General features: G+C 44.9%; 1 protein-coding gene across 1 annotated transcript; it reads right to left on the bottom strand.

Annotated features, from left to right (window-relative positions):
- Positions 1-419: 419 nt before the first annotated feature.
- Positions 420-25,086, bottom strand: CHRNA3 (cholinergic receptor nicotinic alpha 3 subunit). The gene is made up of 6 exons (XM_065872587.1): positions 24,990-25,086; positions 23,176-23,315; positions 23,018-23,062; positions 21,769-21,878; positions 7,413-8,424; positions 420-548 (listed from the first exon to the last, which is right to left on the bottom strand). The coding sequence occupies exons 1-6, from the start codon at positions 25,084-25,086 to the stop codon at positions 420-422; spliced, it is 1,533 nt and encodes a 510-aa protein (XP_065728659.1).
- Between the last annotated feature and the right edge of the window lie 1,765 nt (positions 25,087-26,851).

Raw genomic sequence — 26,851 nt, 5'->3', positions numbered from 1 at the left:
CAATGTGAAAAAAAAAACCAAAAAAAAAAAAAAAAAAATATATATGTATTTTTTTTTTTTTTTGCGGTACGCGGGCCTCTCACTGTTGTGGCCTCTCCCGTTGCGGAGCACAGGCTCCGGACGCGCAGGCTCAGCGGCCATGGCTCACGGACCCAGCCGCTCCGCGCCATGTGGGATCCTCCCGGACCGGGGCACGAACCCGTGTCCCCTGCATCGGCAGGCGGACTCTCAACCACTGCGCCACCAGGGAAGCCCTGAATATATTTAATACCACTGAACTGTGCCCTTAAACATGGTTAAGATGGTAAGTTTTATGCTAAGTGAATTTTACCACAACAAAAAATAAAATTAAAAAGACAGTGACGCCCCTCTGCCCCAATACACATAAGTAACCTCACAAGTAACGCACAGCTTAGTGCTTACGCATCATCCCTGGCCATCAAAGGTTGCAGAAACAATCCTGCTGTCCCTAAAATGCACACCAGAATGAAAACCCACAGAAATATACGATCAATCACCATGGCAACATACTTCCAATCGTCTTGAACCTGAAAGACAAAAACAAAAATCATGAAAGAGGAAAAAATAAAGCAGGAAGGAAAAGGCAAGGTGAACACATTTTCAATATTGAATATCTAATAAATGTGTTTCAGTAGAAGAAGCCATTCTGCTTGCCAATGTGCAAGAAACCTTTTTATTCTAATTGATGTAGTCTGAGGAAATCTACCATTCTCACGTTTCTCTTTATGCACTAGAGAAACAGGAATAAAATATCTGTCATATTAAATCTGTTTTAAATCAGAAATTTCTTAACATCTACGTAACCCTTTTTTTCCCCCCAAATTGAATTCCAATTTATAAAGTTAGTTAAAACCAGTTAACTTGATTTACACCCCTGCAGGAGGATTCTGGGCCTTTGTTAGAATAGCTAATACAATCCAACATAATTCAAAGTACTAGCTCTTATCCAGTTTTAGATACTAATTTCCTTGTAACGTCTGTTTCAAAAATGAAATAAGCACATCAGGGTAAGCCCATCATCACTCTTCCTCTCCCACCACCCTCTCTCCACAATGCCCAACTATCCAAATATCATCTTCAATTAGAAGGCCAAAGTATCATGGAATTCCGTACAGTTACAGAACAGGTTCAGAATCAGAAATAAATGCTGACCATAAAGTAAAAGATGGAAGAAAGAGCAAGACTAATTGTATATAAGACAGCTTCAATTTAGGCTTGAAATAGGAAGAACTGCACATTAATTATACTAGACAACTCAGAAGGGAAACCATAATTGGACTGAGAAAAAGAGAACCCATGAATCAACTGATTTTGAAGAAATAATCACATAATAAAGAGGCAGCATGTGGTTTAGTAATTTAATTAAGTGCACTGAAATGGGGCTGGGAGACAAGGATTTTATTTCACCATTATGAGCGTGAGTGAATGTGTCCCTCCGATGACATTGAGAAGTCAGTGGATTAGAGCTATAATGCCCTATTTGCCACCGGTTACTTATTTGAATTCCTAAGACTTTGGGTGTAAAAGATTCCAATATACAATAGACCCTGTGATTCCTGCCAACCCCCTACTGGCTAAACCTCCTAGGGCCTAGGAGGCAGTGGGGTGGGAAAACCAAGACTTGTTATAATCCCAGCTCTGCTCCTTTCTAGGCACGAGAATCTGGGTAAATTATGTGACCTCTCTCAGCCTCAATTTCCTCCTTGGTAAATCGGGGATAAGAAGCACAGGGTCCTTAATGAATAATACCTACTGATATTACTGCTGATTTTTAAAATGGCCATTAACCAAGTATAAATCTCCCTCTGAGAGCACTTCACATGGTTTTAGCCTGGTGAAGAAAGAGGGGACTTGGGTTTTACACAAGTTGAATACAACTTGGGTTTTACACTGTTGAATACAAACAGTGCTGCACATAGAGCTGGGTGAAACTTAATTTTATGTCTAACTCTGAGTCTTTAAGGCACAATGACACTGGTCATTCTCTGGAAACTTTGGCACTAATGATGCACGGGCAGGTAGATGAGTGTCAGGCAGAATGGTGAACTAGCCCAAGCCCTTGGCTCTGTTTCCCAGCCCAACGCTGGAGATGTCCCAGAAACAAGACGAGACTGTGCCTTAAAGACTGTCAGAAACCTGGGCAGGTGTGGCCTGCTGAGCGTGAGCACACGGTTGGAAGAGAAGGGTCTCGGTGGAGGGAAGGACTGGGGAAGGCTTTGCTTGTGCTCTTCTCTCCCCCAACCCTGTGCCTCTTTCCAGCCTGCCACTTCTAGCCCAGAGATGCAGGCAGGGCCACTTGTCAGCAAAGTAGGGCCTGGCTGAGGGGGAGAGCGGAGCAGAGAAGATGCTCACTGATTGGTGGGGCCTGAGGCTTCCCTCCTCGCTCCCCACATCAAAGATGAACAACTGCAGTTGAGTGAAAGGGACGTGGAGGAGATCCTCACGGACAAGGTCAACTGGAGGGGAGGAAATGCCCCTGAAGGGGCGTCTAGCCCAGTTTGTGGCCATGTGGGTCCTCTGCCTTGGGAAGCCTGGGTTTGGGCCCCTCAAACACAGTTCAGTAAGGATGGCTGACACCCCCAGAAAAGGTGAGTTTACAGGCCCCCCATACACAAACTTAGGTATTTGAAAGAAAATTCATGGAACAGATAGGTTAAGGATTTAAACTAAACAAGACAGTCTTTTGAGACTATCCAGATAGTCACTGGATAGGAGAGAATATTGGAAACACGAAGTTAGGAACAAGCAGTGTTATAGAAGAATCAAGTGGAAATACAAGTGTGAACAACAGACAAGTCGCAATAACGAACTCAAGAGCTGGGGTGACTGGCAAGGGTAAATACAGCCCCAGAAAGAAACAGGGAGGAGAGTAATGACCTCACCTCGGGCAGCGATGTAAAAGAAAAGCTAGGAGATGGAGAAGCTGGGAGCAGAGGTATCCCATCTGTACAGCAACAGCAACAGTTCAGGGAAAGAGAAGAGAAGGGTGAACAGGAGATCTTTACAGAAATAACATTGACTTCCCCAGAGTTAAAGTGAGATGGAAAACCTTGGAATTAAATGGCTCACAGGAATGCCAAACAGACTAAGAGAGACCTACACCAACACGTTGTGTTTGGTGTCATTCGATTTCTCTACAAACAGAAAATTCTAATAGCTTCAGATAGAATAGATTGCTTGCAAAGGAACAACATTCAGATTAACTTAAACTTTTTCAGAAACGACACTGAGGCAAAAAGGCCATGGAGTGTTACTTAAGTATTTAAGGAAAAGAACTTCAACCCTAGAATTTCGTAGCCAGCTAAACTCACACTTAAAAGTGAGGGCACATGGGCTTCCCTGGTGGCGCAGTGGTTGAGAGTCCGCCTGCCGATGCAGGGGACACGGGTTCATGCCCCGGTCCGGGAGGATCCCACATGTCGCAGAGCAGCTGGGCCCGTGAGCCATGGCCTCCGAGCCTGTGCATCTGGAGCCTGTGCTCCGCAACGGGAGAGGCCACAACAGTGAGAGGCCTGCATACCGCAAAAAAAAAAAAAAAAAAGTGAGGGCACAATACAGTTTTTTAAAAAAATTTATTCATTTTTGTCTGTGTTGGATCTTCGTTGCTGCGTGTGGGTTTTCCCTTGTTGCGGTGAGTAGGGTCTACTCTTCGTCGTGGTGCATGGGCTTCTCATTGCGGTGGCTTCTCTTGTTGTGGAGCACGGGCTCTAGGCGCATGGGCTCAGTAGTTGTGGTTCGTGGGCTCTAGAGCGCAGGCTCAGTAGTTGTGGCGTAGGGGCTTAGTTGCTTTGCAGCGTGTGGGATCTTCCTGGATGAGGGCTCGAACCCATGTCCCCTGCATTGTCAGGCAGATTCTTAACCACTGCGCCACCAGGGAAGCCCCACAAGACATTTTTAAGCTTACAGGCCCCAAAAGGTTTACCCATGAACACTCTTGAGAAGGCATGCCAACACAAAGAAATAAATCCAGGAGGACACCATAAGGTAGATGTGAGGGGTGACTATAGACTAAAAAAAAAAAAAAGGAAGGTCAAAAACCAAAACATATATTCATGAAAAACTAAAGCTCTAGTAACACCCAGGTAACCAAAGCAGTGAGGAAGATCAGAGGGGAAGGACAGTGGGGTGGGGGACAAAACACAGATACTTAAAAATGTCAGAGACCGATTGATATGGAAAACGGAACTTGAGCATGGGTTTAAATCAGTTAGGATTTAACTGATTTAAATAAAATCAGTTTTTATTTTAGTAGAAGAGCTAGTAGAAGAATAAAAATAAAGCACATGACTTTCAACCAGCAAAAAATATTCAAACTTTCTAGTTAACAGCAAGAACTGAGGCAAAAAAAAAAAAAAAGTAAATGGAAAATGTGAAATAAGATGGCAAAAATTTAACCCTAGAAAACAGTAATTACAACACATGTAAATAAATCATTGATCAGAAGTCCGACTCTAGTTGGAATGAATGAACTAACAGATATACATACATATAGATATATCTCTGTATCTGTATCTGAACCAAACAAAACAAATTGTATCAGGGTTATTAGCTCAAAAGATCATGGCTCTGATCTATGCACACCTCCAAGACCTCAAGAACAACTCATACAGTGGAACCAACTTCGAACAATCAGCCGTCAAAACCGTAAAACGGAGAGTATTAACATGAGACCACAAGCTCCCAAACTAGTTTTCTAACTTGTAACCCAATCCTAGCTCTAACTCTGAATTTAGAGTATTAAACACCTCACAAGTGTGAGCAAGTAGGGGTGACCAACACAACTTGAAAAGAGAACAGCCAAGGCAGATGACACGATGACACTCCTGTCCCTTTGGGATGTGGCGTGTCCAGGGACAGTCATTCACAGGCTCTCAGCACCCTCAGGAGATGGCTCTGGGAGAACCAAGCCTGTTCATTCCAAGTGCCTAGGAGCCCAGGACAGTTAAAACCAACCAAGTTGGAGCCAGGGAATTAGGAAATTAAAATACCTCTAGAAAACTCTATGTTGTTTACAGCAGCATGTCCGTCACACAGTAAGAGAGAAAGAAGGCATCCTTCAGACAGCCCGACTCTCCTCAGAGCACTGAGTAGGCATCTTTATTCTAACATTTGCCACCCTTTCATAAACAGGTTGCAATCCACTGGACGGTGGTCCAGATTTCTGTTTTCTCTGGAAAAACAATGGGACCACATTCACCTGTGGTAACAGATGACCAGAAGTGAACAGTGGCTGCCCCTTGAGATGAACCATGTGCCTCTCGCTGGCCACATTCAGGCTATTTCACTAATTTACCTTCCTGGCATTTCAGCTGTGACTTCCCTTTCAGTAACATTTTTTTTTTTTTTTTTACTGTCTGCCTCCGTCACACGTCTTGTGGAAACTCTAACTAAAACCCTCGTGAAACTCTTAACACCTTGTATGGTTCCTAGTAAATAATTTTTGGAATAAAGATAGTTTCTAATAGCCTGACAAAGACGATGGGTACTCAGATCTCAATCTTTAGTAAATTATCACTCAAAAGAAGTGATTATTTTAAAAAGAAAGGGTAGAGAATATCTGCAAAAGTGAGTAGTGTTAGACAAATGAGATTCTCTAATCATGTACTTAATGTCCAACAACGGCTTCAGGGACTTCCTGGTGGTCCAGTGGTTAAGACTTCGACTTCCAATGCAGGGGGTGTGGGTTCGATCTCTGGTCCCCATGTGCCATAGGGCCAAAAATCAAGCAATGTTGTAACAAATTCAATGAAGACTTGAAAAAAAACACAACCAACCAACTGCTTCAACTGAATTTAAAGGACGGCCTGACTTTTTGGCTAAATTTCTGGTATCAGTGGGAGGTTTTGCATTGTTACAGTCACAAGTGGGCTCAGAGTTGCTCAGATGGGTGGGGTGAGGACACGGGGCCACTGTTGCTACCTCCCTGCTGTCTCATCTACTTTAATACGCCGTTCACAGCTGAATAAAAGAGGCTCCAGACATTTCCTACCAACATTAATTACCTACAGTGCACCAGGAGCTGAAATTATCTGGTAATTAGCTCTTTGCTCATAATCAACTTAAAACAGAACCAGTTAATTTTAAAGCAGAGCTTCTTAAAAAATTATTGAACGTGATTCTGGTAACCTTGGGGGTAAACAGTGTGGGAACAGCCAAACACAGAAGTGTAAAGCTTCCCCATTACTAATACCTATCACTAGTTCCAGCATAAGATTTTTGAAGGAAATACAAGTTCACCCAATTAAAAAAAGATGGGCAAGAGTGTGAATAGATAGTTCACAAAAGAAGACATCCAAATGGCCAATAAGCATATGAAAAAGAGCCCTAATCATTAGTCCACAGGGACAAGAAAGGCCACTTCACCCCCACCCGTTTGGCGAGGATGGGCAGCAGCTGGAACTCTCAAACATTGCCAGGGGGCATGTCAATCGGCTCAAACCCTTTGGAAACCTGACAGTGTCCACTAAAGTGAAAAATACACCTCTCCAGTGATCCAGCAATTCCACCCCTAGGAATGTAGCCAGGAGAAACGAGTGTATATATTCACCAAAAGATATGTATAAATTTATAGCAGCTTTATTCATATCGCCCCAAACTGGAAATAACCAAATGTCCAACAACTGTAGAATGAATAAACAGAAGGCGGTGTTGTCATACTGTAGAATCTTACACACCAATAACAAACCAAAAGGATAAACCTCAGACATCTTTGTACACTTTGCTGAATGAAAGAAGTCTGATATGAAAGTTTATGCTATGCGATTCCACTTATATGAAGTTCAAGAATACGTAAAATTAATTAACATAAAAGACGTCGGGATCAGTGGTTACTGAGGAGGGAGGGAGGGGGTTACTGACTGGGGAGGGGCACAAGGGAACTGTCTGGGGCACTGGAAATGTTCTATACCTTTACCTAGATCATGGTTACGTGGGTGTACACATAATGTAAAAATTCACTGAGATGTAGACTTAAAAGGTGTGTACTTTATGTAAATTACTCTTAAAGGGGAGTAGGGAGACACGAGTAAAGTTTAAAATGTCAGCTCAGCTAATCAATATTAATTGGAGATCATCTGGCCTCATGCCCTCTTCCAGCCTACCTCCTAATCCACTCACTCAGCATCAGATGTTCCAATGGCCCAAACTGCTGGCAGCCCAGCAGCTAAATGCTCACAACCTTTATCATCCCATTTTACAGATGAAAAGACAGACTCACAGAGGTGAGGCGGTGTATCCAAGGATAAATAACTGGTAAATGAGGAGCTGGCCTGAACACAAGCTACTGATGCCAGTCTAATTCCTTAACCCCACCCTAAGCCTTGCCCACAAGAAACCAATAAAGTGTTTGTTGAATGAATGAATGACCAATGTAATAACAGACATATCCTTACCTCTTTGGCTTCATTCTGTGCTTTCATATTTTCAGCAATATACTTGACACTTTGGATAGCTTCTTTGATTTCTGGTGACAGAGCAGAGAGGGACAGCACGGCATTGACAGATTCAGAACTGGAGCTTCTCGTGAGATTGGCACTGAAATTCAGGATTTTCACCCTGCGGTGGTGGCAGTAGCTACATAGCTCGTCCTGGCAGGGGTAGCCTTCTTTGCAGCTCTTGGACTCTATGTGGCTGAAGCAATTCAGGTTTGAGAGCTCAGCGCTATTGAAGGGTCTTGGCCTCTGAGTGTTACCCTCACTGCTTGCTGGCCTGGTCATGAACATGACCCTGGGAAGAAAGTTCAAGAATATGGTCTTCACCCACATGGGCATCGTGTGTGTGGTGGGGGTCCTGTAGTGCACGTTGAGCACGAAGACGGTGATGACGATGGACAAGGTTACAAAAATCATGGTGAACAGGAGGTACTCGCCGATCAGGGGAATCACCAGAGAGGTGGACGGGATGGTCTCAGTGATCACCAGCAGAAACACAGTCAAGGAGAGGAGGACCGAGATGCAGAGGGTCACCTTCTCGCCGCAGTCGGAGGGCAGGTAGAAGACAAGCACAGTCAGGAAGGAGATGAGCAGGCAGGGGATGATGAGGTTGATGGTGTAGAACAGGGGCAGGCGCCGGATGTACAGCGAGTACGTGATGTCCGTGTAGACCTCCTCGCAGCAGTTGTACTTGATGTCATGTTTGTAGCCTGGGGCTTTGATGATGGCCCACTCACCACTCTCCCAGTAGTCCCTGAGGTTCATGGAGGAGCCGATCAGGACCAGGTCGATTTTTGCCTTGTCGTAGGACCAGGAACCAAACTTCATGGTGCAGTTCTGGTAATCGAATGGGAAGTAGGTCACATCGATTTTGCACGAGCTCTTAAAGATGGCTGGGGGGATCCAAGTCACTTCCCCCGTGTACTTGAGTAAAGCTTTGGTCTTGTCGTCCACCTGGAAATCCCCAACAGCACTGCGGAGACAAAGAGGAGGTGTGCGGCACATAGGTCATTACCATGTGGTCAGCTAGCCCAGCTCCTCACGCCGCCAGCAGGTAAACGGCAAGTAACGATTTGTAAAACTGCAGAATATGAGAGCTCAAAGTGCTGTAAAAGGTCTCGCAGTTCACCATCCCATTTACCAATGGGGATACTGAGGCCCAGGACCCCCCAACCCCCAACGATCTGACACACTCATCACCCCCTGCACTGGGGCACGTCATGGGTTCATTCCACACCATACAACTCCCAGCTTGATATTTATGGAGACACTCCCAAATGCCAGAGATTTTGAATGAAAGTGGTCATCAGAGGCAGGTGTTTAGGTGACCTCTGGGGATATTTGCCACTCGCTGTCCCTATGGTTTGGCCCTGGTAATGCCTCCTCATTCTGTCTGCACTGGGAGCCCAATGTGTGTACACACACGGATGTCAAACCAGACCGTGGACCTGGAAGGGGCTGCAGAGACCACCGTGGGAGCCCAATGCCATTAAATGGAGCCTGTTAGATGGGTCTATCACCAGGCCCTATCTCTGAACCCTGGTTCTACCGTTTACCAAACTCCCCATTCCTCCCTGCACTGTTTTAGAATGAATAATCATGTTTCGTGATTCCTTGTCTTTCAAACCCAGCATGACAGGTTCCTTTGCCTTCTGTGTCCCTATCCTTCCCCATGTTCCTTCTCCCTTCTGTTTGGCTATGTGCGCCCTTTCTATGCACACATACATTATTCCTGGAATTGGCTTGTTAGCATTTATCAGCTGGTTTGTGCAGTGGAAGATTTGCTGATGACCAGCTCAACACCCTGTCCAGTCTCACATCTGAGCATGAAGCCAGCCGGTCCTCATGACAATGGCCTTGCCCAGTGAAAGCTCTTCACATTTCTGTGGGTCAGCCCTGTTGATTTCTTAGAGTTCTGCATTTGAAGGCATGTATGTCTTTCTAAAGGGAGCAACCACTATACCCATTTGCCTGAAGAGCTGGAAAAAAAAAAAAAAAAGACAAACCTATACATTTAGGGATATCCTGTCTGGTTGTTACTGGATAGCACTGTGTGAAGACAGGAGGGGGTGTGTCCGGGGTGTGTCTCCTTGCTGGTCTCTGGCCCTCCCACCGTCATGTGCGTCTGTCGAGCAGGATAGTCATTACACGTGAAGACTTGATGTCAAATCCACTACCCGCCTTCACTCCAGCCGGCTGGGTTGTCCCAAAGGTGCCCTGCTGTGTTTATATGTTCTTAGCCCCACTTTATCCTACTGGGCCCTCAATTCCCCACAAGAAGATGATTCCCAGCTCCGGGAGGAAAGGAGGGGTATGAGAAGTGGGGAGGGGGTGGGGACCCATACAGCCCCAAGTGGACTTGACCATGTTGGGCACCAAGGAGTCCTGGGAGGCTGGCCTACATGACACAGAGGGCTGAGAGGACCCCTGGGAAGGCAGAGGCCTCCAGAACAACTCTCCTTAGGGCATCTGGATCAACAAAATGGACCTTCAGAGCCCAGGGACTAGTCCAGGGCAAAGTATGGTCCACTGGCCTGCCCCCTATTTCTGTACATAAATTTTTATTGGAGCACACAGCCATACCCATTTGTGGTCTATTGTCTGCAGCTACTTTTAAGCTACAAGGGCAGGACTGAGTAGCTGCGACAGAGACTCTAAGGCCCACAAAGCCTAAAATACTTAACTACCTGGCCCTTCACAGGAAAGCTTAATGATCCCTGCTTTAGTCTGATCCCCTCATTTTACCGACGAGGAAACTGAAGGTCAGAGAGCAGGACTGGCTTGCTCAGGGTCCCACAGAGAGTCTGTGGCAGGGCCTTGACCAGTCGGAACTTGAGTCCTCAAGTCTGTGTGTCCAAAAGGCCAAACACTGGAGATCAGCTTACCTTGGTTGCTGGTGCACATGTCTGCTATTTTCCAGGGATCCTGGTCACTGTGGCGGCTGCCTACAGACCCCCACAGCTGTGTCTGTCCAGACCAGGAGGCCTGCTTGCTGACAGCATCAGCGGCCTAGCTCTGCCACCAGGAGACCGAAGATGAAGACCTCGCTGGGTACCAGGGTCTGGCAGAGCCACAGCCACAGAGAGGGCGCTCGGTAAGTACTAGCTGACTGAACGGATGACCAAAAAGATAAATGAAGCTCTCACCCCTCTGGCTGCCCAAGAGATGGCTGGCAGCAAGGGTCAGCAGAGGAGGAAAGGTCTCACTCAGCCAGTGTGTTGCTGAACCATGTGAGCTGATTAAAAAAAGAAAAGGCAGGGTGGGTGCAAATGATTAGTTGAGGTATCACTTTAATAGAAGGAAAGAGTAAGAGCTGAAGTGGGGCGAGGGTGGTGAGTGGTATGAGAAAGATCACGATGGCATCCGTTTCTTTAACCTTTCCAAATTTCCTCAGAAAAACAGGGCAACAAGATAGCAAAAGAAAAATCCCGCTGCCCACATGGTCAACAAAGTTAGGTTACGTGGAACTCCAAGAACCTCAGGTGTGAGAGAGAGGGGTTGAACCACCACCACCAGCGGGACCTGTGTGGGATTCGGGTGGGGTTAGCTGCTGTGGAGGTGGCTGAGGGAAGAGGAAGGGAAGTTCTCCTGTCCCGAGAGCCCCAGACAGAAATCACCAAGAGGTATCTGCCCCTCAAAAAAGAGGACACCGCTCTGCACTGCATCTTCAGCAAGGGGAACGGTGAAACAGAGAGGGCACCACAGGTTCCAGTTTGTAGGAGAGGACAAAACGATGGGGAGCCACCAGGGTCTGCAGAGGAGGCTGGGCTGGGCTCGATCTCAGAAACACCTCCCACCCCAACTGCCTTCCAGGAGCGCAGAGACCCACCCAGAAAAAAGCTGCATGGGGTAGGCTTCGAATTGAACAGCGTGGGAAACTGAGTAAGAAAAAGAAGATGGTTGAGAAAGTAGAGAAGCAGGTGTCTAGAAGTGGCAGCTCTCAGACTGTGGAGGTGGCTACACGGAGTATTTAAATGCTTCAAGGGAACCACCTGAGGAGGGAACTCCCAAGCAGGTGACACAAGAGACCCACCCTTACCCACTCCCATCCCCTCTGGGAACCTGTCCTAAAAGTACAACAAAGGCCATCTATTTAAATAAGAGCAACAGAAAAGGATTAGACTGAACCTCATATTAACATATTGTAAGAAAAATATGAAAAGTAATTGAATGACAATAACATACAAGCAGACAAGTGCACACCGCAAAAATATAACGTCAGAGCAGACGCAACTGATAACTGACATTACAAATTAAGCTAATAGAAAGAACGATCTTTAGAAACTTTGAAAGAGCAGCATAAATTAGAAATAGAAAAGTTAAGAATTTGGGTAAGCAATAGGAGGATGAATAAAGAACTGACAGAACTTAGGAAAGAATGGGAAGAAAGAAATTTTTAAAATCATTTTAGAAATAAAAACTAAAATGTAACAACAAGCAGACACCATGGAAAGTATTGTGATGAAAATAAAAAACAGAAAGGAGAAAGAAAATTCTTTTAAATCAAAAAGAGACAAAGAAAAAGAATGTGAGAGAAAATAATATGGAAAGAATATAGGTAAAGCAGTTCAAATATATGTGAAAATGGAGTTCCTGGAGAGAGAAGGTAATAGAACAGATCTGAAAAACTCTAATTCACAAAACATTTACTGGAATAAAAGAAGGCTTATTATGTATATGGTACAGAGTAAAACAACTAGATTTTAAAGATAAAGGGTAAAATATCTTTGGGTTACCCAAGAAAAAGAACAACGCCCTTGTAAACAAGCTGACCTATGCATCCCAATTCATCCAGGACGGTCCTGGTTTACATCTGTGGTCCTGGCACACGTATTAATAGAGTCCCTTTACTCTCCCCAAAGTCACCAGATTTTACAAGAGAAAAAGAAAATTAGACTGGCAATCGTTTTTGACAGCAACACTTCATACCAGAACATGAGTCAGCATTTTTAAGATTTTCATGGAAGGAAAATATGAGTGAAGGATTTTATATCAGCAAATGACCTAAAAGTATTACCTAAAAAGGCTACAATGAGTTATGAACTTGTAAGAACTTAGGGTACATTGTGTCCACGAACACTTTCTGAGGATTCTACTAGAGAACGAACTTCAAAGAACAAAAACATGGCAGGAGAAACTGGCATAAGAAGGTAAAAAGTATTTCTAGTGTGTTGAAATGAAAAGAAACTCTCACCAGAGGTTCAGAGAAACTGAAGTTTTAGTTAGGAGAGAGGAATTGAAGGACAGTCTCTAAATCTTATTTTCAGCTTCAGATTCCAAGGAAATTCCTTATGATATTTGCTCCTCTCCATATCCGATGGAAGCTTTTCACTATGTCTCTCAGTATTGTTAAAAGCACACATCCCTAAAGTACCCCAGTTGTTCACCCAAGATTGCCAGCAAGAAAACAGCTATGAAATTCAAATCATAAGATTAAGATCTGTGCCCACTTTCTTAATTCTAGCTTAGCAAAAATTCTTACCACCCTGCTCAGCTCCTTAAGAGCCTTTAGACCAGGAGATTTCTACGAACCAGTAAATTTATCTCCTGTCCCAGTTCTTTAAGGACCAATTTACAAGTTGCATGAAAGAAACACATTTATGAATGCTGTCTTTTCTTGGAAAAGCAGTAAACAAAACACGGACCTCTAAGAGTTTTATAGTTTCTGGCCTTCCATTTAGGTCTTTAATCCATTTTGAGTTTATTTTTATGAATGGTGTTAGGAAGTGTTCTAATTTCATTCTTTTACATGTAGCTGTCCAGTTTTCCCAGCACCACTTGTTGAAGAGGCTGTCTTTTCTCCACTGTATATTCTTGCCTCCTTTATCAAAGATAAGGTGACCATATGTGTGTGGGTTTATCTCTGGGCTTCCTATCCTGTTCCATTGATCTGTATTTCTGTTTTTGTGCCAGTACCATACTGTCTTGATTACTGTAGCTTAAACCATAATTCAAAAAGACTCACATACCACAGTGTTCATGTTCAGCTCTATTTACAATAGCCAGGACGTGGAAGCAACCTAAGTGTCCAGCGACAGATGAATGGATAAAGAAGATGTGGCACATATATACAATGGAATTACTCAGCCATGAAAAGAAATGAAATTGAGTTATATGTAGTGAGGTGGATGGACCTAGAATCTGTCACACAGACTGAAGTAAGTCAGAAAGAGAAAAACAAATACATATATATGGAATCTAAAAAAAAAGGTTATGAAGAACCTAGGGGCAGGACAGGAATAAAGACGCAGACCTACTAGAGAATGGACTTGAGGACATGGGGAGGGGGAAGGGTAAGCTGGGACAAAATGAGAGAGTGGCATGGACATATATACACTACCAAATATAAAATCGATAGCTAGTGGGAAGCAGCCACACAGCACAGGGAGATCAGCTCAGTGCTTTGTGACCACCTAGAGGGGTGGCATAGGGAGGGTGGGAGGGAGGGAGACGCAAGAGGGAAGAGATATGGGGATATATGTATATGTACAGCTGATTCACTTTGTTATAAAGCAGAAACTAACACACCATTGTAAAGCAATTATACTCCAATAAAGATGTTAAAAAAATAAAAGAAAATAAAAACACGGACCATCTTTGGAGTAAAGAACACTTCTCTTTTAACCCATGAATAGAAAGTGGGATTCAACCAAAAACGTAGCTTCTCTAGTCCCAATACGAACAGTAAAACATATTGATTCGTACTAATATGGCATACAAACCTAAACACAGAATGCTTTAAAATCTGATTAGACTAATTCTATACAAGTGTTTTGTTGAAAAATGCTCAGTGGTTTTTTAAGACATTAGAACTCCAGAGATAAAGCACAGTTACAAAATTGAAGTCTGTCAATACCTGGAGAACAAACTAGTACATACTGTAAAATATCAATTAAAATTATGTTTGTCTAATAACAGAGGTTAAATGTGGAAGGTGTCAGGTCTGTATGGGCTTAAGAAAGAGGCAGGTTTTGTAGGTGCCACAATGGGCAGATTCAGACAGGCAGAGGAAGAACCTTTGAAAGGGAGAAAAAGGCGCAGCTTCCTGTGGGTGGTGGGCAGATGCACGTGTGCAGTGTGAGGCAGGGGCAGGGAGCACTCGTTGGGTGAGTAAAAGAATGAAGCTTGGAGAGGAACCGAGATGCTGGAGTAGAAGCACGGGCTCTCACCCCCTCTTGCAAGAACACCAGAATCACAACTAGCTGCTGGACAATCATCAACAGGAAGACACTGGAACTCACCAAAAAAGATACCCCACATCCAAAGACAAAGGAGCAGGCACAATGAGACAGTAGGAGGGGCGCAATCACAGTAAAATCAAATCCCATAACTGCTGGGTGGGTGACTCACAGATTGGAGAACACTTAGACTGCAGAAGTCCACCCACTGGAGTGAAGGTTCTGAGCCCCATGTCAGGCTTCCGAACCTGGGGGTCCGGCAACAGGAGGAGGAATTCCTAGAGAATCAGACCTTGAAGCCTAGTGGGAATTGACTGCAGGACTTTGCCAGGACTAGGGGAAACAGAGACTCCACTCTTGGAGGGCACACACAAAGTAGTGTGCACATCAGGACGCAGGGTAAGGAGCAATGACCCCAGGGGAGACTGAACCAGACCAACCTGCTAGTGTTGGAGAGGGGGGCGCTGTGGCTCACCGTGGGGACAAGGACACTGACAGCAGTTCTGGGAAGTACTCCTTGGCGTGAGCCCTCCCAGAGTCTGTCATTAGGCCCACCAAAAGCCCAGGTAGGCTCCAGTGTTAGGTTGCCTCAGGCCAAACAACCAACAGGGAGGGAACCCAGCCCCACCCATCAACAGTCAAGAGGATTCAGTTTAACTGAGCTCTGCCCAACAGAGCAACAGTCAGTTCTACCCAGCACCAGTCGCTCCCATCAAGCCTCTTGGAAGCAAGAAGAATTACAATCCTGCAGCCTGTGGAACAAAAACCACATTCACAGAAAGACAGACAAGATGAAAAGGCAGAGGGTTATGTACCAGATGAAGGAACAAGACAAAAACCAAGAAAAAAAACTAAATGAAGTGGAGATAGGCAACCTTCCAGAAAAAGAATTCAGAATAATGATAGTGAAGATGATCCAGGACCTCGGAAAAAGAATGGAGGCAAAGATCGAGAAGATGCAAGAAATGTTTAACAAAGACCTACAAGAATTAGAGATCAAACAGAGATGAACAATACAATAACTGAAATGAAAACTACACTAGAAGGAATCAATAGCAGAATAACTGAGGAAGAAGAACAGATAAGTGAACTGGAATGATGGAATGGTGGAATTCACTGCTGCGGAACAGAATGAAGAAAAAAGAATGAAAAGAAATGAAGACAGCCTAAGAGAACTCTGGGACAACATTAAATGCACCAACATTCACACAATAGGGGTCCCAGAAGGAGAAGAGAGAGAAAAAGGACCAGAGAAAATATTTGAAGAGATTATAGTCGAAAACTTCCCTAACATGGGAAAGGAAATAGCCACCCAAATCCAGGAAGCACAGTGAGTCCCATACAGGATAAACCCAAGGAGAAACACACTGAGACACATAGTAATCAAATTGTCAAAAATTAAAGACAAAGAAAAATTATTAAAAGCAGCAAGGGAAAAATGACAAATAACATGCAAGGGAACTCCCATAAGGTTAACAGCTGATTTCTCAGCAGAAACTCTACAAGCCAGAAGAGAATGGCATGATATACTTAAAGTGATGAAAGGGAAGAACCTACAACCAAGATTACTCTACCTGGCAAGGATCTCATTCAGATTCGATGGAGAAATCAAAACCTTTACAGACAAACAAAAGCCAAGAAAATTCAGCACCACCAAACCAGCTTTACAACATATGCTAAAGGAACTTCTCTAAGTGGGAAACACAAGAGAAGAAAAGGACCTACAAAAACAAACCCCAAAAATTAAGAAAATTGTAATAAGAACATACATATCGATAATTACCTTAAATGTGAATGGATTAAATGCTCCAACCAAAAGACACAGGCTTGCTGAATGGATACAAAAACAAGACCCATATATATGCTGTCTACAAGAGACCCACTTCAGATCTAGGGACACGTACAGACTGAAAGTGAGGGGACGGTGAAAGATATTCCATGCAAATGGAAATCAAAAGAAAGCTGGAGTAGCTATACTCATATCAGATAAAATAGACTTTAAAATAAAGAATGTTACAAGAGACAAGGAAGGACACTACATAATGATCAAGGGATCACTCCAAGAAGAAGATATAACAATTATAAAGATATATGCACCCAACATAGGAGCACCTCAATACATAAGGCAACTGCTAACAGCTATAAAAGAGGAAATCGACAGTAAAACAATAATAGTGGGGGACTTTAATACCTCACTTACACCAATGGACAGATCATCCAAAAATGAAAATAAATAAGGAAACACAAGCTTTAAATGACACAATAGACCAGATAGATTTAATTGATATTTATAGGACATTCCATCCAAAAACAGCAGATTACACTTTCTTCTCAAGTGCACACAGAACATTCTCCAGGATAGATCACATCTTGGGTCACAAATCAAGCCTCAGTAAATTTAAGAAAAGTGAACTCATATCAAGCATCTTTTCTGACCACAATGCTATGAGATTAGAAATTAATTACAGGGAAAAAAACGTAAAAAAGACAAACACTTGGAGGCTAGACAATATGTTACTAAATAACCAAGAGATCACTGAAGAAATCAAAGAGGAAATCAACAAACACCTAGAGACAAATGACAATGAAAACACAATGATCCAAAACCTATGAGATGCAGGAAAAGCAGTTCTAAGAGGGAAGTTTATAGCTATACAAGCCTACCTCAAGAAACAAAAAACTCAAGTAAACAATCTAACCTTACACCTAAAGGAACTAGAGAAAGAAAAACAAACAAAACCCAAATTAGCAGAAGGAAAGAAATCATAAAGATCAGAGCAGAAATAAATGAAATAGAAACAAAGAAAACAACAGCAAAGGTCAATAAAACTAAAAGCTGGTTCTTTGAGAAGATAAACAAAATTGATAAACCATTAGCCAGACTCAACAAGAAAAAGAAGGAGAGGACTCAAATCAATAAAATTAAAAATAAAAAAAGTTACAACAGACATGGCAGACATACAAAGCATCCTAAGAGACTACTACAAGCAACTCTATGCCAATAAAATGGACAACCAGGAAGAAATGGACAAATTCTTAGAAAGGTATAACCTTCCAAGACTGAACCACGAAGAAACAGAAGATATGAACAGACCAATCACAAGTAATGAAATTGAAACTGTGATTAAAAATCTTCCAACAAAGAAAAGTCCAGGACCAGATGGCTTCACAGGTGAATTCTACCAAACATTTAGAGAAGAGCTAACATCCATCCTTCTCAAACTCTTCCAAAACATTGCAGAGGAAGGAACACTCCCAAACTCATTCTCTGAGGCCACCATCACCCTGATACCAAAACCAAACAAAGATACTACCAAAGAAAAAAATTACAGACCAGTATCACTGATGAACACAGATGCAAAAATCCTCAACAAAATACTGGCAAACAGAATTCAACGACACATTAAAAGGATCATACACTATGATCAAGTGGGATTTATCCCAGAGATGCAAGGATTCTTCAGTATACGCAAATCAATCAATGTGATACACCACATTAACAAATTGAAGAATAAAAACCATATAATCATCTCAATAGATGCAGAAAAAGCTTTTGACAAAATTCAACACCCATTTATGATAAAAACTCTCCAGAAAGTGGGCATAGAGGGTACCTACCTCAACATAATAAAGGCCATATACGGCAAACCCATAGCAAACATCATTCTCAATGGTGAAAAACTGAAAGTATTTCCTCTAAGATCAAGAACAAGACAAGGATGTCCACTCTCACCGCTATTATTCAACATAATTTTGGAAGTCCTAGCCATGGCACCTCTAAGATCAGGAACAAGACAAGGATGTCCACTCTCACCGCTATTATTCAACATAATTTTGGAAGTCCTAGCCATGGCAATCAGAGAAGGAAAAGAAATAAAAGGAATACAAATTGGAGAAGAAGTAAAACCGTCACTGTTTGCAGATGACATGATACTATACATAGAGAATCCTAAAAATGCCACAAGAAAACTACTAGAGCTAATCAATGAATTTGGTAAAGTTGTGGGATACAAAATTAATGCACAGAAATCTCTTGCATTCCTATACACTAATGATGAAAAATCTGAAAGAGAAATTATGGAAACACTCCTGTTTAGCATTGCAACAAAAAGAATAAAATACCTAGGAATAAACCTACCTAGGGAAACAAAAGACCTGTATGCAGAAAACTATAAGACACTGATGAAAAAAATTAAAGATGATACCAACAGATGGAGAGATATACCATGTTCTTGGATTGGAAGAAACAATAATGTGAAAATGAGTATACTACCCAAAGCAATCTACAGATTCAGTGCAATCCCTATCAAATTACCAATGGCATTTTTTATGGAACTAGAACAAATCATCTTAATATTTGTACGGAGACACAAAAGATCCCGAATAGCCAAAGGAGTCTTGAGGGGAAAAATGGAGCTGGAGGAATCAGTCTCCCTGACTTCAGACTATACTACAAAGCTACAGTAATCAAGACAATATGGTACTGGCACAAAAACAGAAACATAGATCAATGGAACAAGATAGAAAGCCCAGAGATAAACCCACGTGCCTATGGTCAACTAATCTATGACAACGAGGCAAAGATATACAGTGGAGAAAATACAGTCTCTTCAATACGTGGTGCTGGGAAAACTGGACAGCTACATGTAAAAGAATGAAATTAGAACACTCCCTAACACCATATACAAAAATAAATTCAAAATGGATTCGAGACCTAAATGTAAGACCGGACACTATGAAACTATTAGAGGAAAACATAGGAAGTACACTGTTTGACATAAATGACAGCAAGATCTTTTTTGATCCACCTCCTAGAGTGGAAATAAAAACAAAAATAAACAAATGGGACCTAATGAAATTTCAAAGCTGTTGCACAGCAAAGGAAACAATAAACAAGACGAAAAGACAACCCTGAGAATGGGAGAAAATATTCACAAACGAATCAACAGACAAAGGATTAATCTTCAAAATACATAAACAGCTCATGCAGCTCAATATTAAAGAAACAAGCAACCCAATCTAAAAATGGGCAGAAGACCTAAACAGACATTTCTCCAAAGAAGACATACAGATGGCCAAGAAGCACATGAAAAGCTGCTCAACATCACTAATTGTTAGAGAAATGCAAATCAAAACTACAGTTAGAATGGGCATCATCAAAAATCTGCAAACAACAGGGCTTCCCTGGTGGCGCAGTGGTTGAGGGTCCACCTGCCGATGCAGGGGACACGGGTTCGTGCCCCGGTCCGGGAAGATCCCACATGCTGCGGAGCGGCTGGGCCCGTGAGCCATGGCCGCTGAGCCTGTGCGTCCAGAGCCTGTGCTCCACAAAGGGAGAGGCCCCAACAGTGAGAGGCCCACATACAGCAAAAAAAAAAAAAAAAAATCTGCAAACAACAAATGCTGGAGAGGGTGTGGAGAAAAGGGAACCCTCTTGCACTGTTGGTGGGAATGTAATTTGATATAGCCACTATGGAGAACAGTATGGAGGTTCCTTAAAAAACTAAAAATGGAATTACCATATGATCTAGCAATCCCACTACTGGGCATATACTGAGAGAAAACCATAATTCAAAAATACACATGCACCCCAATGTTCATTGCAGCACTATTTACAATAGCCAGGTCATGGAAGCAGCCTAAATGCCCATTGACAGACAAATGGATAAAGAAGATGTGGTACATATATACAATGGAATATTACTCAGCCATAAAAAGGAACGAAATTGAGTCATTTGTTGAGACGTGGATGGATCTAGAGACTGTCATACAGAGTGAAGTAAGTCAGAAAGAGAAAAGCAAATATAGTATATTAACGCATGTATGTGGAACCTAGAAAAATGGTACAGATGAACCCGGCTTGCAGGGCAGAAGTTGAGACACAGATGTAGAGAATGAACATATGGACACCAAGGGGGGAAAACCACAGTGGGGTGGGGATGGTGGTGTGCTGAATTGGGTGGTTGGGATTGACATGTATACACTGATGTGTATAAAATTGATGACTAATAACCTGCAGTACAAAAAAACAAAAAAAAAACAACAACTAATACTAAACTTTCTTTGGGTTATTTGTATGGAAATATGTTAATATAAATGATTCAAACATTACATGAAATTTCTAAAAATCTTATATTTTCTGGTATAATGTTAGAAGTCATAATTCTAGTTATTACTTTAAAATGTATATCTCAGAAATAACTAAATTTCCTTGTCAACTGCATTATTATGAACTTTCATCGTATCTTTAACCGTGGTAATATTTAAGTCTTTTGTACTTTACAGAGGGTTCTGGGTGTACTCTGATGCTTTCGCAAAATGTTGCTATAAAAGGGTTTCATCTTCAAGGAATTCATGGAACAGACTCTGACAAGTACAGGTTTCTGGTAAGTGACTATAGTGCTGAACTGAACGAATAAGCATTTTCAGAACTCTAATGGAAAACTGATGAACTCAGAAAAGTGCTAACAAAAGATCAAGATAAAAAAAATTAATTACATGGGACTGAGTGAACTGATGAGGATGATTACAATTTTTGTGACTTTCTGTTTGAATAATAATAAAAAAATCCCACAAGGACTCAGAGGCAAAAAATATACAAATCAATTTTCACTGCAAAATAAAGGAGCTGTTACAGTGGAGGATTACTGGACTGAATGTCAACATTATGACAGTATGAGTGTGTTTTGTGTTTGGTAGTTGCAATCATTGTTGCTTTTGTTGTGGTCATCCATTAAAAAAAAAGAATGAAGCTTTCCTGTGGTCTAACCATGGGGCGTGGCTACAGCCTGACTTATAGGGATGGTCAGGTCCTGCCTTGGTGACAGAAGCCCACCCCCATGTGTTTCCTTCCTTGCCCTTCCTCCAGTCTGTAATTGCATATTTGGATACTGTAACTCATTCCTGTCTTCCCTGGTGTGTCTGATAAACTCCTAGAGGCAAGGGGGAGGGTATCTATCTTGTGCCACAGTATCTCTAGGACCTGGCACATAGTAGGTCAATAAATACCTGCGGAATGAACCAAATGAATGGAGCTCTCTTGGAAAAGGTCCCAGGAAGACCAGGCTATAAAGCACAGCAGGCCAAGGACCCAGGTCCAGGCTGACAGCCCTGAGCGGTGGGGGCCACCAGCACCTTACTTGTTATACAGCACAATATCTGGCTTCCAGATCTTCTGTGCAGGGACACGCATGAACTCCGCTCCATTGTAGTCGGAGGGGTTCCACTTCAGCTTGTAGTCATTCCAGATCTGGGGGGAGAAGGCAAGGAGGGAGAGGGGGGCAGTGGAAGGACAAGCATGGTTTTACTTCTTTTGACACCACTCACCTTGGTGACCTCCCCACCTCGGCTGCATGTCGGAGCCACCTCTGCAGTGCAGACCACACTGGCCCATTCCTCATGTGGGTGCTAGTGGGGAGACAGCACTGGGCTGAGTGTGCAGGCCGCCTCCTAGCTGCCCCCATGAGTGGGGCAAGCCCAGCCCCCATCAATCAATCAGGACCACTAGGGTTTTCTCCAGTCATTTCCAGTGCCAGGTCCAGGTCCCTGCCTTGAGCTCCTGCTGTTTACATCCCTGAAATGCCATCAGGCTCCAGTAACGGCGCTAATGACACACAGAACCCTCTTCCACCTCCGGGTTGAGCAGGGTTGGCCTCTGAAGGGTCTGGGGAAGGAACCATGATCCCACCAGGGCCCAGGAAGTGTTCGGGTGTAGAGGCTGGGAGATGTGAGTCCTGAGCACCTGAGGGGAGAGAGGTGAAGCTGTGGCTGGAGGGAATGTGTACCATAGGGCGGTGCGTGGGCACCGTGCCCATCTGGCTTGCCAGCCTCCTAGGAAGGAAGGCTGCATGAGCTGAGTGTCCAGTTGGCTGAGCTGGTGGAAGGATCACCCTTAGGCCAGTGAGTTATCTGTCCCTGTCTGCACAAAGCCTCCCTGGGGAGAACATGTGGAAGCCCATTTCTTTGGTCCCAATCTGAACAGGAAAATCCAGAACCCCAGCTCCCACCCTCCCATCAACAACGGCATATGATTCTGACTTAAGGATGAGTTTTTAGCAAGAGGAAGGGGAAGAGGTGCCTCAGGCGCCACCCTAGAGTCGGGGCCAGGGCTCCAGGCCCGGGTCAGCCCCATTTTGTCTGAGCATGGAGGTCTCTCTTTCCAGGACGCAGTCTATCATCTGTGACTTGAGGGGCTGGGCCCTGCAGTCTTTCCACAGGGGTGTAGAGCAGTGCATATGACCCCAAGCCCAGGTAGAGACAGACCAGCCAGTCAGTGGACCTCAACCTGGGTCCACAGGAGTGAAGTAGGCGTTTTGGCCCTTGGTTCACAGACAGCAAATAAAGCAGTCACCACCAGGGGGCAGCAGTGCCCAGGGTCTGGTCACTTACTTGCTTGAGCCACAGGTTGGTCTCCATGATCTGGTTTACTTCATCCTAGAAAGAGAGATTAAAGTAGATGGTGAATTACAAAAACAAGGCTGGTTCTGGGAAAGGCTATTCCAGAAGCTCCATACCCCACGGCCACAGCTTGTGGCTCTGGCACTCACCACCTTCACCAGCTGAGACATGGACACTTCAAACTGGATGATGACTGGGTCAGACACATTGGCCACTGGCCGGATGATCTCGTTGTAATCTTCGAACAGCCGCTCAAACAGACGATGCTCGGCGTCGGAGGCTCTGGCCACTGAGGGAAGTAGCCCTGTCAGATCCCGGGGAAGTCACTTTTCCCCTCACCAGGGACACCATCCACCTACAGCTTCCTCTCCATCTGCTGAGGGTACTCTCTGGAACTCCAGACTTTCAGACTAGTCCTACTCCTTGAAGTTAAAGACTAGGAAACTGAGGCCCAAGAGAGAAGCGATTCCATCAGGTCACACACATTCGTTGAGAAGCATAATGATTACAAGCCTGGGCTCCGAATTTGGATAGATCTGGTGCAAATCCTGACAGAATCCTTGTGAGCTGTGTGAGCTTAGGCAAGTGGCTTAACCTCTCTAAACCTCATTTCCTTCACCTGTGAAAGATTATAAATGTATCCACCGCTTAGGGTTGTTATGAGTGAAGTGAGAGCTCACGAACCGTCCTCACCATCTTTGTTACTGCACGGCAGCAGTGATCCAAATGCAATCTGCCTGCATACAGCCACAATGGAGAGACGACCAGTCCACTCCCAGGGCAGGAGTACCCCAGGGCCCGAGGGAGACTACAGCCTAGGACTGGGGCTTTCCTTCTTCCCACCCAGGACCCTGTAGGGGTTTGGCCACCAAACATCTTAGAAGCGGGTGCCCACGTGGCTCCCATGCTCTCAGAGTGCGACCCACGGTTCCTGCTGATGTTGTCTTCACATCCTGATCAGAGACCCTTCCCTCTCTGAAACCCTTGGGGACCCTCTTTGTTTATAAGCCACTCCAGGCATCTTGAGTTAGCTGCCTGCTGCTTCGCACAGATCTGGGAAAAATCTTGGGAGGGGATGAGGGGAATCCTTTAAGTCCAACCCAACTTCTCCAGGGATTTTGACTGTCCCCTAAACACACCCCCCCCCCCCCCCCCCCGCCACAAATAAAGAAGCGGCCACATTCAGGAGCTCTGTGGGGAGTGTTCAGCGCTCTGAGTAGTGGGGGCCTCAGCACCGGAGGGGCAGGAACAGCGCTCTGAGTGCATGGTCACAACGTGGTCTCCCAACACACTTACCCTCCCAGCTGCAGGGACCGCCTGCAGCCCTGCCAAATCCCTCGTCCCCTGGTATCTACCACCCCTCCAAGGACACTCAAAAGCCTTTCTATCAGGGCCGGCTTCTCCCTAACAGGCTCCTCTTAGAGACCGGGCAGAAGGCGAAGGCGGGAGGTGCGGAGGAGTGCGGAGAGGCGAGGACAACGAGGAGAGGCTGGAGCCCCTTAACGACTCCCCTCTGCCCCAGGTGTCCTTGAGCAAATCTTGAGCCCTCTCTGGCCTCAGCTTCCCCAGCTATTCGTAAAACGAGGAGGTGGGCGGGATGCAGACAGTGGAACCCGCGGCCTGGGCGCGTCAGTTCAGCACCCAGTGCGCCAAGCAGGACAATGGGCAGGGCCGAGACTCGAATCTGTAACGCTGGGCTGTGGAAGGAAGAGCCCCAGCGCGGGCCCTCCCCGCGCCTCCAGGGAGCGCACAAATCACTCTCAAGGAGGGGCCCGCCGAGGGGAAAACACGCACCCCCCACCTAACTCGCCGCCGGGCCGGAGCCAGTCCACGCGAGTTTCAGGTCCCCAGGCACGGCGCCCTTCTCCCCACCTCGTCGCGCTGCGCTCCGGGCCGCATGCCCTTTGGACCCCGCTCGGGCTGGGCGCCCGTCCCTCCAGTCCCCCTCGCCCCGCGCGCGTACCTGGCAGCAGCAGCAGCAGCAGAAATAGCAGCAGCGGCGGCGGCGCCCAGGGAGGCAAGAGCTTCGCGACGCGGACTCCGCGCGGCTGGGCGCCCATGGCTGGTCTGCCCTCTGGCCAGAGGTTCCGCGCTGACCGGGCGAGCGGCGTGGGGCGGAGGGAAGACCGAGCAGAGCCGGACGGTCGGGAGCCGGCGGGACACTGGCGGAGACAGACTCGCCTGACCAGGCTCCAGGCGCTGCCCGCCCACTCGGAGCGGGACCAGGGCGCGGCGTGCGGAGCCCCGGCTGCTCCAGCCCCACCCCCAATACCGGGCGCAGCCCCGCCCGCCGCCGTGGGGTTTCCGAGCCTCTGCGGGGGAGAGAGGTGCGCTAGCGTCCGACAACAGGCATGCGCTGGTCCTCTAGTGCGCTGTGTTGGGCGGTCTCATCCCTCCCTCTGTGGTCGGTGTAGCCCACGGACGGCTCCGCGCCGGGCCAACCCAAGCAGGTACTGGCAAACCACGGGGAAGAATAGGGGTCGAATCTCTGTTCCTGGCTTCCTGGGTGGGTGCGAGTCTCTCCTTTCCCCGGGCTTGGGGACCACCGGGCTAGACGGACGGTCGCCGGCCTGCCTGAAAGGTTCTAACACATCCTTAACACGAGGACTCAAGATTTTGACACTATTAAGTAATTGTTAAATATTTTAGGAGTGATAATGGTATTTGTGTTTTTAAGAGTCCTTAGGGTTACCGTGAAGAGGAGGGTTGGAGTCAGTTGAAACAATATCGGCCATTGAGTTGGTAATTGATGAGGCTAGATGAGAAACACCTGGAAGTTTGTTATTCTAGTCTACTGTCGAATATGTTGCAATATCTTGATAAAAAGTAAAACAAAAGAAAGAAATAACCAAATTAAAAATAAGTCTTGGAGATGGAGCCATCAGAGAAAGCACTGCCCTTCCTGGCCCCTGCAGAACCTCCTCTGCCCACCGGCCCATCTGTGCCCTGGGTGCACCAGGATGGTTCTGTGAGGGAGCAGACCACCCTGGGGCCCCTTGGTCTCCCGGACCACCCACCAGGAGTGGGGTGGGGTACCTGCAGGCTTCCTTGGAATTCCTCTATCACAGGACAGGTCAGTCACCTTTATTATTTCCAGAATGGGTCACCTACCCACATTAAAACCAAACAAAAGGAGACATTTTGCAGGATTCAGAAAATGTTTGTAAGAATTGGGACTTACTGTCAGGCCCCCATTTAGAGAATTTTCATTCTCCTGACAAGAATCCCTTTATCTGGAAAATATTGCAAATCACATATCCAACCAAGGACTTGTATCCAGAACATATAAAGAACCCTCAAAACTCAAAAGGAAGAATAGATGGGTATGAGTGATCTTATTGGGGTGATGTCAGTGTTCTAAAACTGGGTTATAGTGATAAACTTATTAAGCTCACTGAACTGTACACTTAAAATGTGTGAATTTTATGATATGTAAATTATACTTAGTTATTTTTAAGATCTCAGAAGAAAACTAAAACACAGTTTTAAAAATGAGCAAGAGTTAAACAGACACTTGACCAAAAAAGGCAAAAAGCTCACGAAAAGATGTCCAACATTTGCTGCTAATGTTGCAGCAAAAATAGAAATGAGACTTCTGTTTTCAGATAAACAAGGAAAATAAGGAAACAATGAACAGGCTGGGGAAACAACATAAACAGGCCTGAAAGAGTTAATCAATTGTGGTTATTCTTTAGCTGTTACTTCTAACAAACACTTGTAGCTAGACGTCCTTCACAAAGCTGATTACTCTCTGACTCCATATGAATTACCCTTTGCACCTGGCATTTCTCCTGCTACAGTCCCTTGTAGCACTCTTCATTTGGG

This window comes from Phocoena phocoena, chromosome 2 (genome assembly GCF_963924675.1).
Source record: "Phocoena phocoena chromosome 2, mPhoPho1.1, whole genome shotgun sequence".
Taxonomy (NCBI): domain Eukaryota; kingdom Metazoa; phylum Chordata; class Mammalia; order Artiodactyla; family Phocoenidae; genus Phocoena; species Phocoena phocoena.
The sequence above is the reverse complement of the archived record's forward strand: the minus strand, read 5'-3'. Positions and strand labels throughout refer to the sequence as shown.

What these genes read in the sequence shown, in the direction of transcription:
- CHRNA3 (XM_065872587.1), bottom strand. Translation starts at nt 25,086, where the DNA reads ATGGGCGCCCAGCCGCGCGGAGTCCGCGTCGCGAAGCTCTTGCCTCCC. An exon ending in GCTGCTGCTGCTGCTGCCAG is followed by an intron (nt 23,316 to 24,989) that starts GTACGCGCGCGG and finishes TACTTCCCTCAG; the next exon opens with TGGCCAGAGCCTCCGACGCC. An exon ending in CACAGAATGAAGCCAAAGAG is followed by an intron (nt 549 to 7,412) that starts GTAAGGATATGT and finishes TTTGTCTTTCAG; the next exon opens with GTTCAAGACGATTGGAAGTA.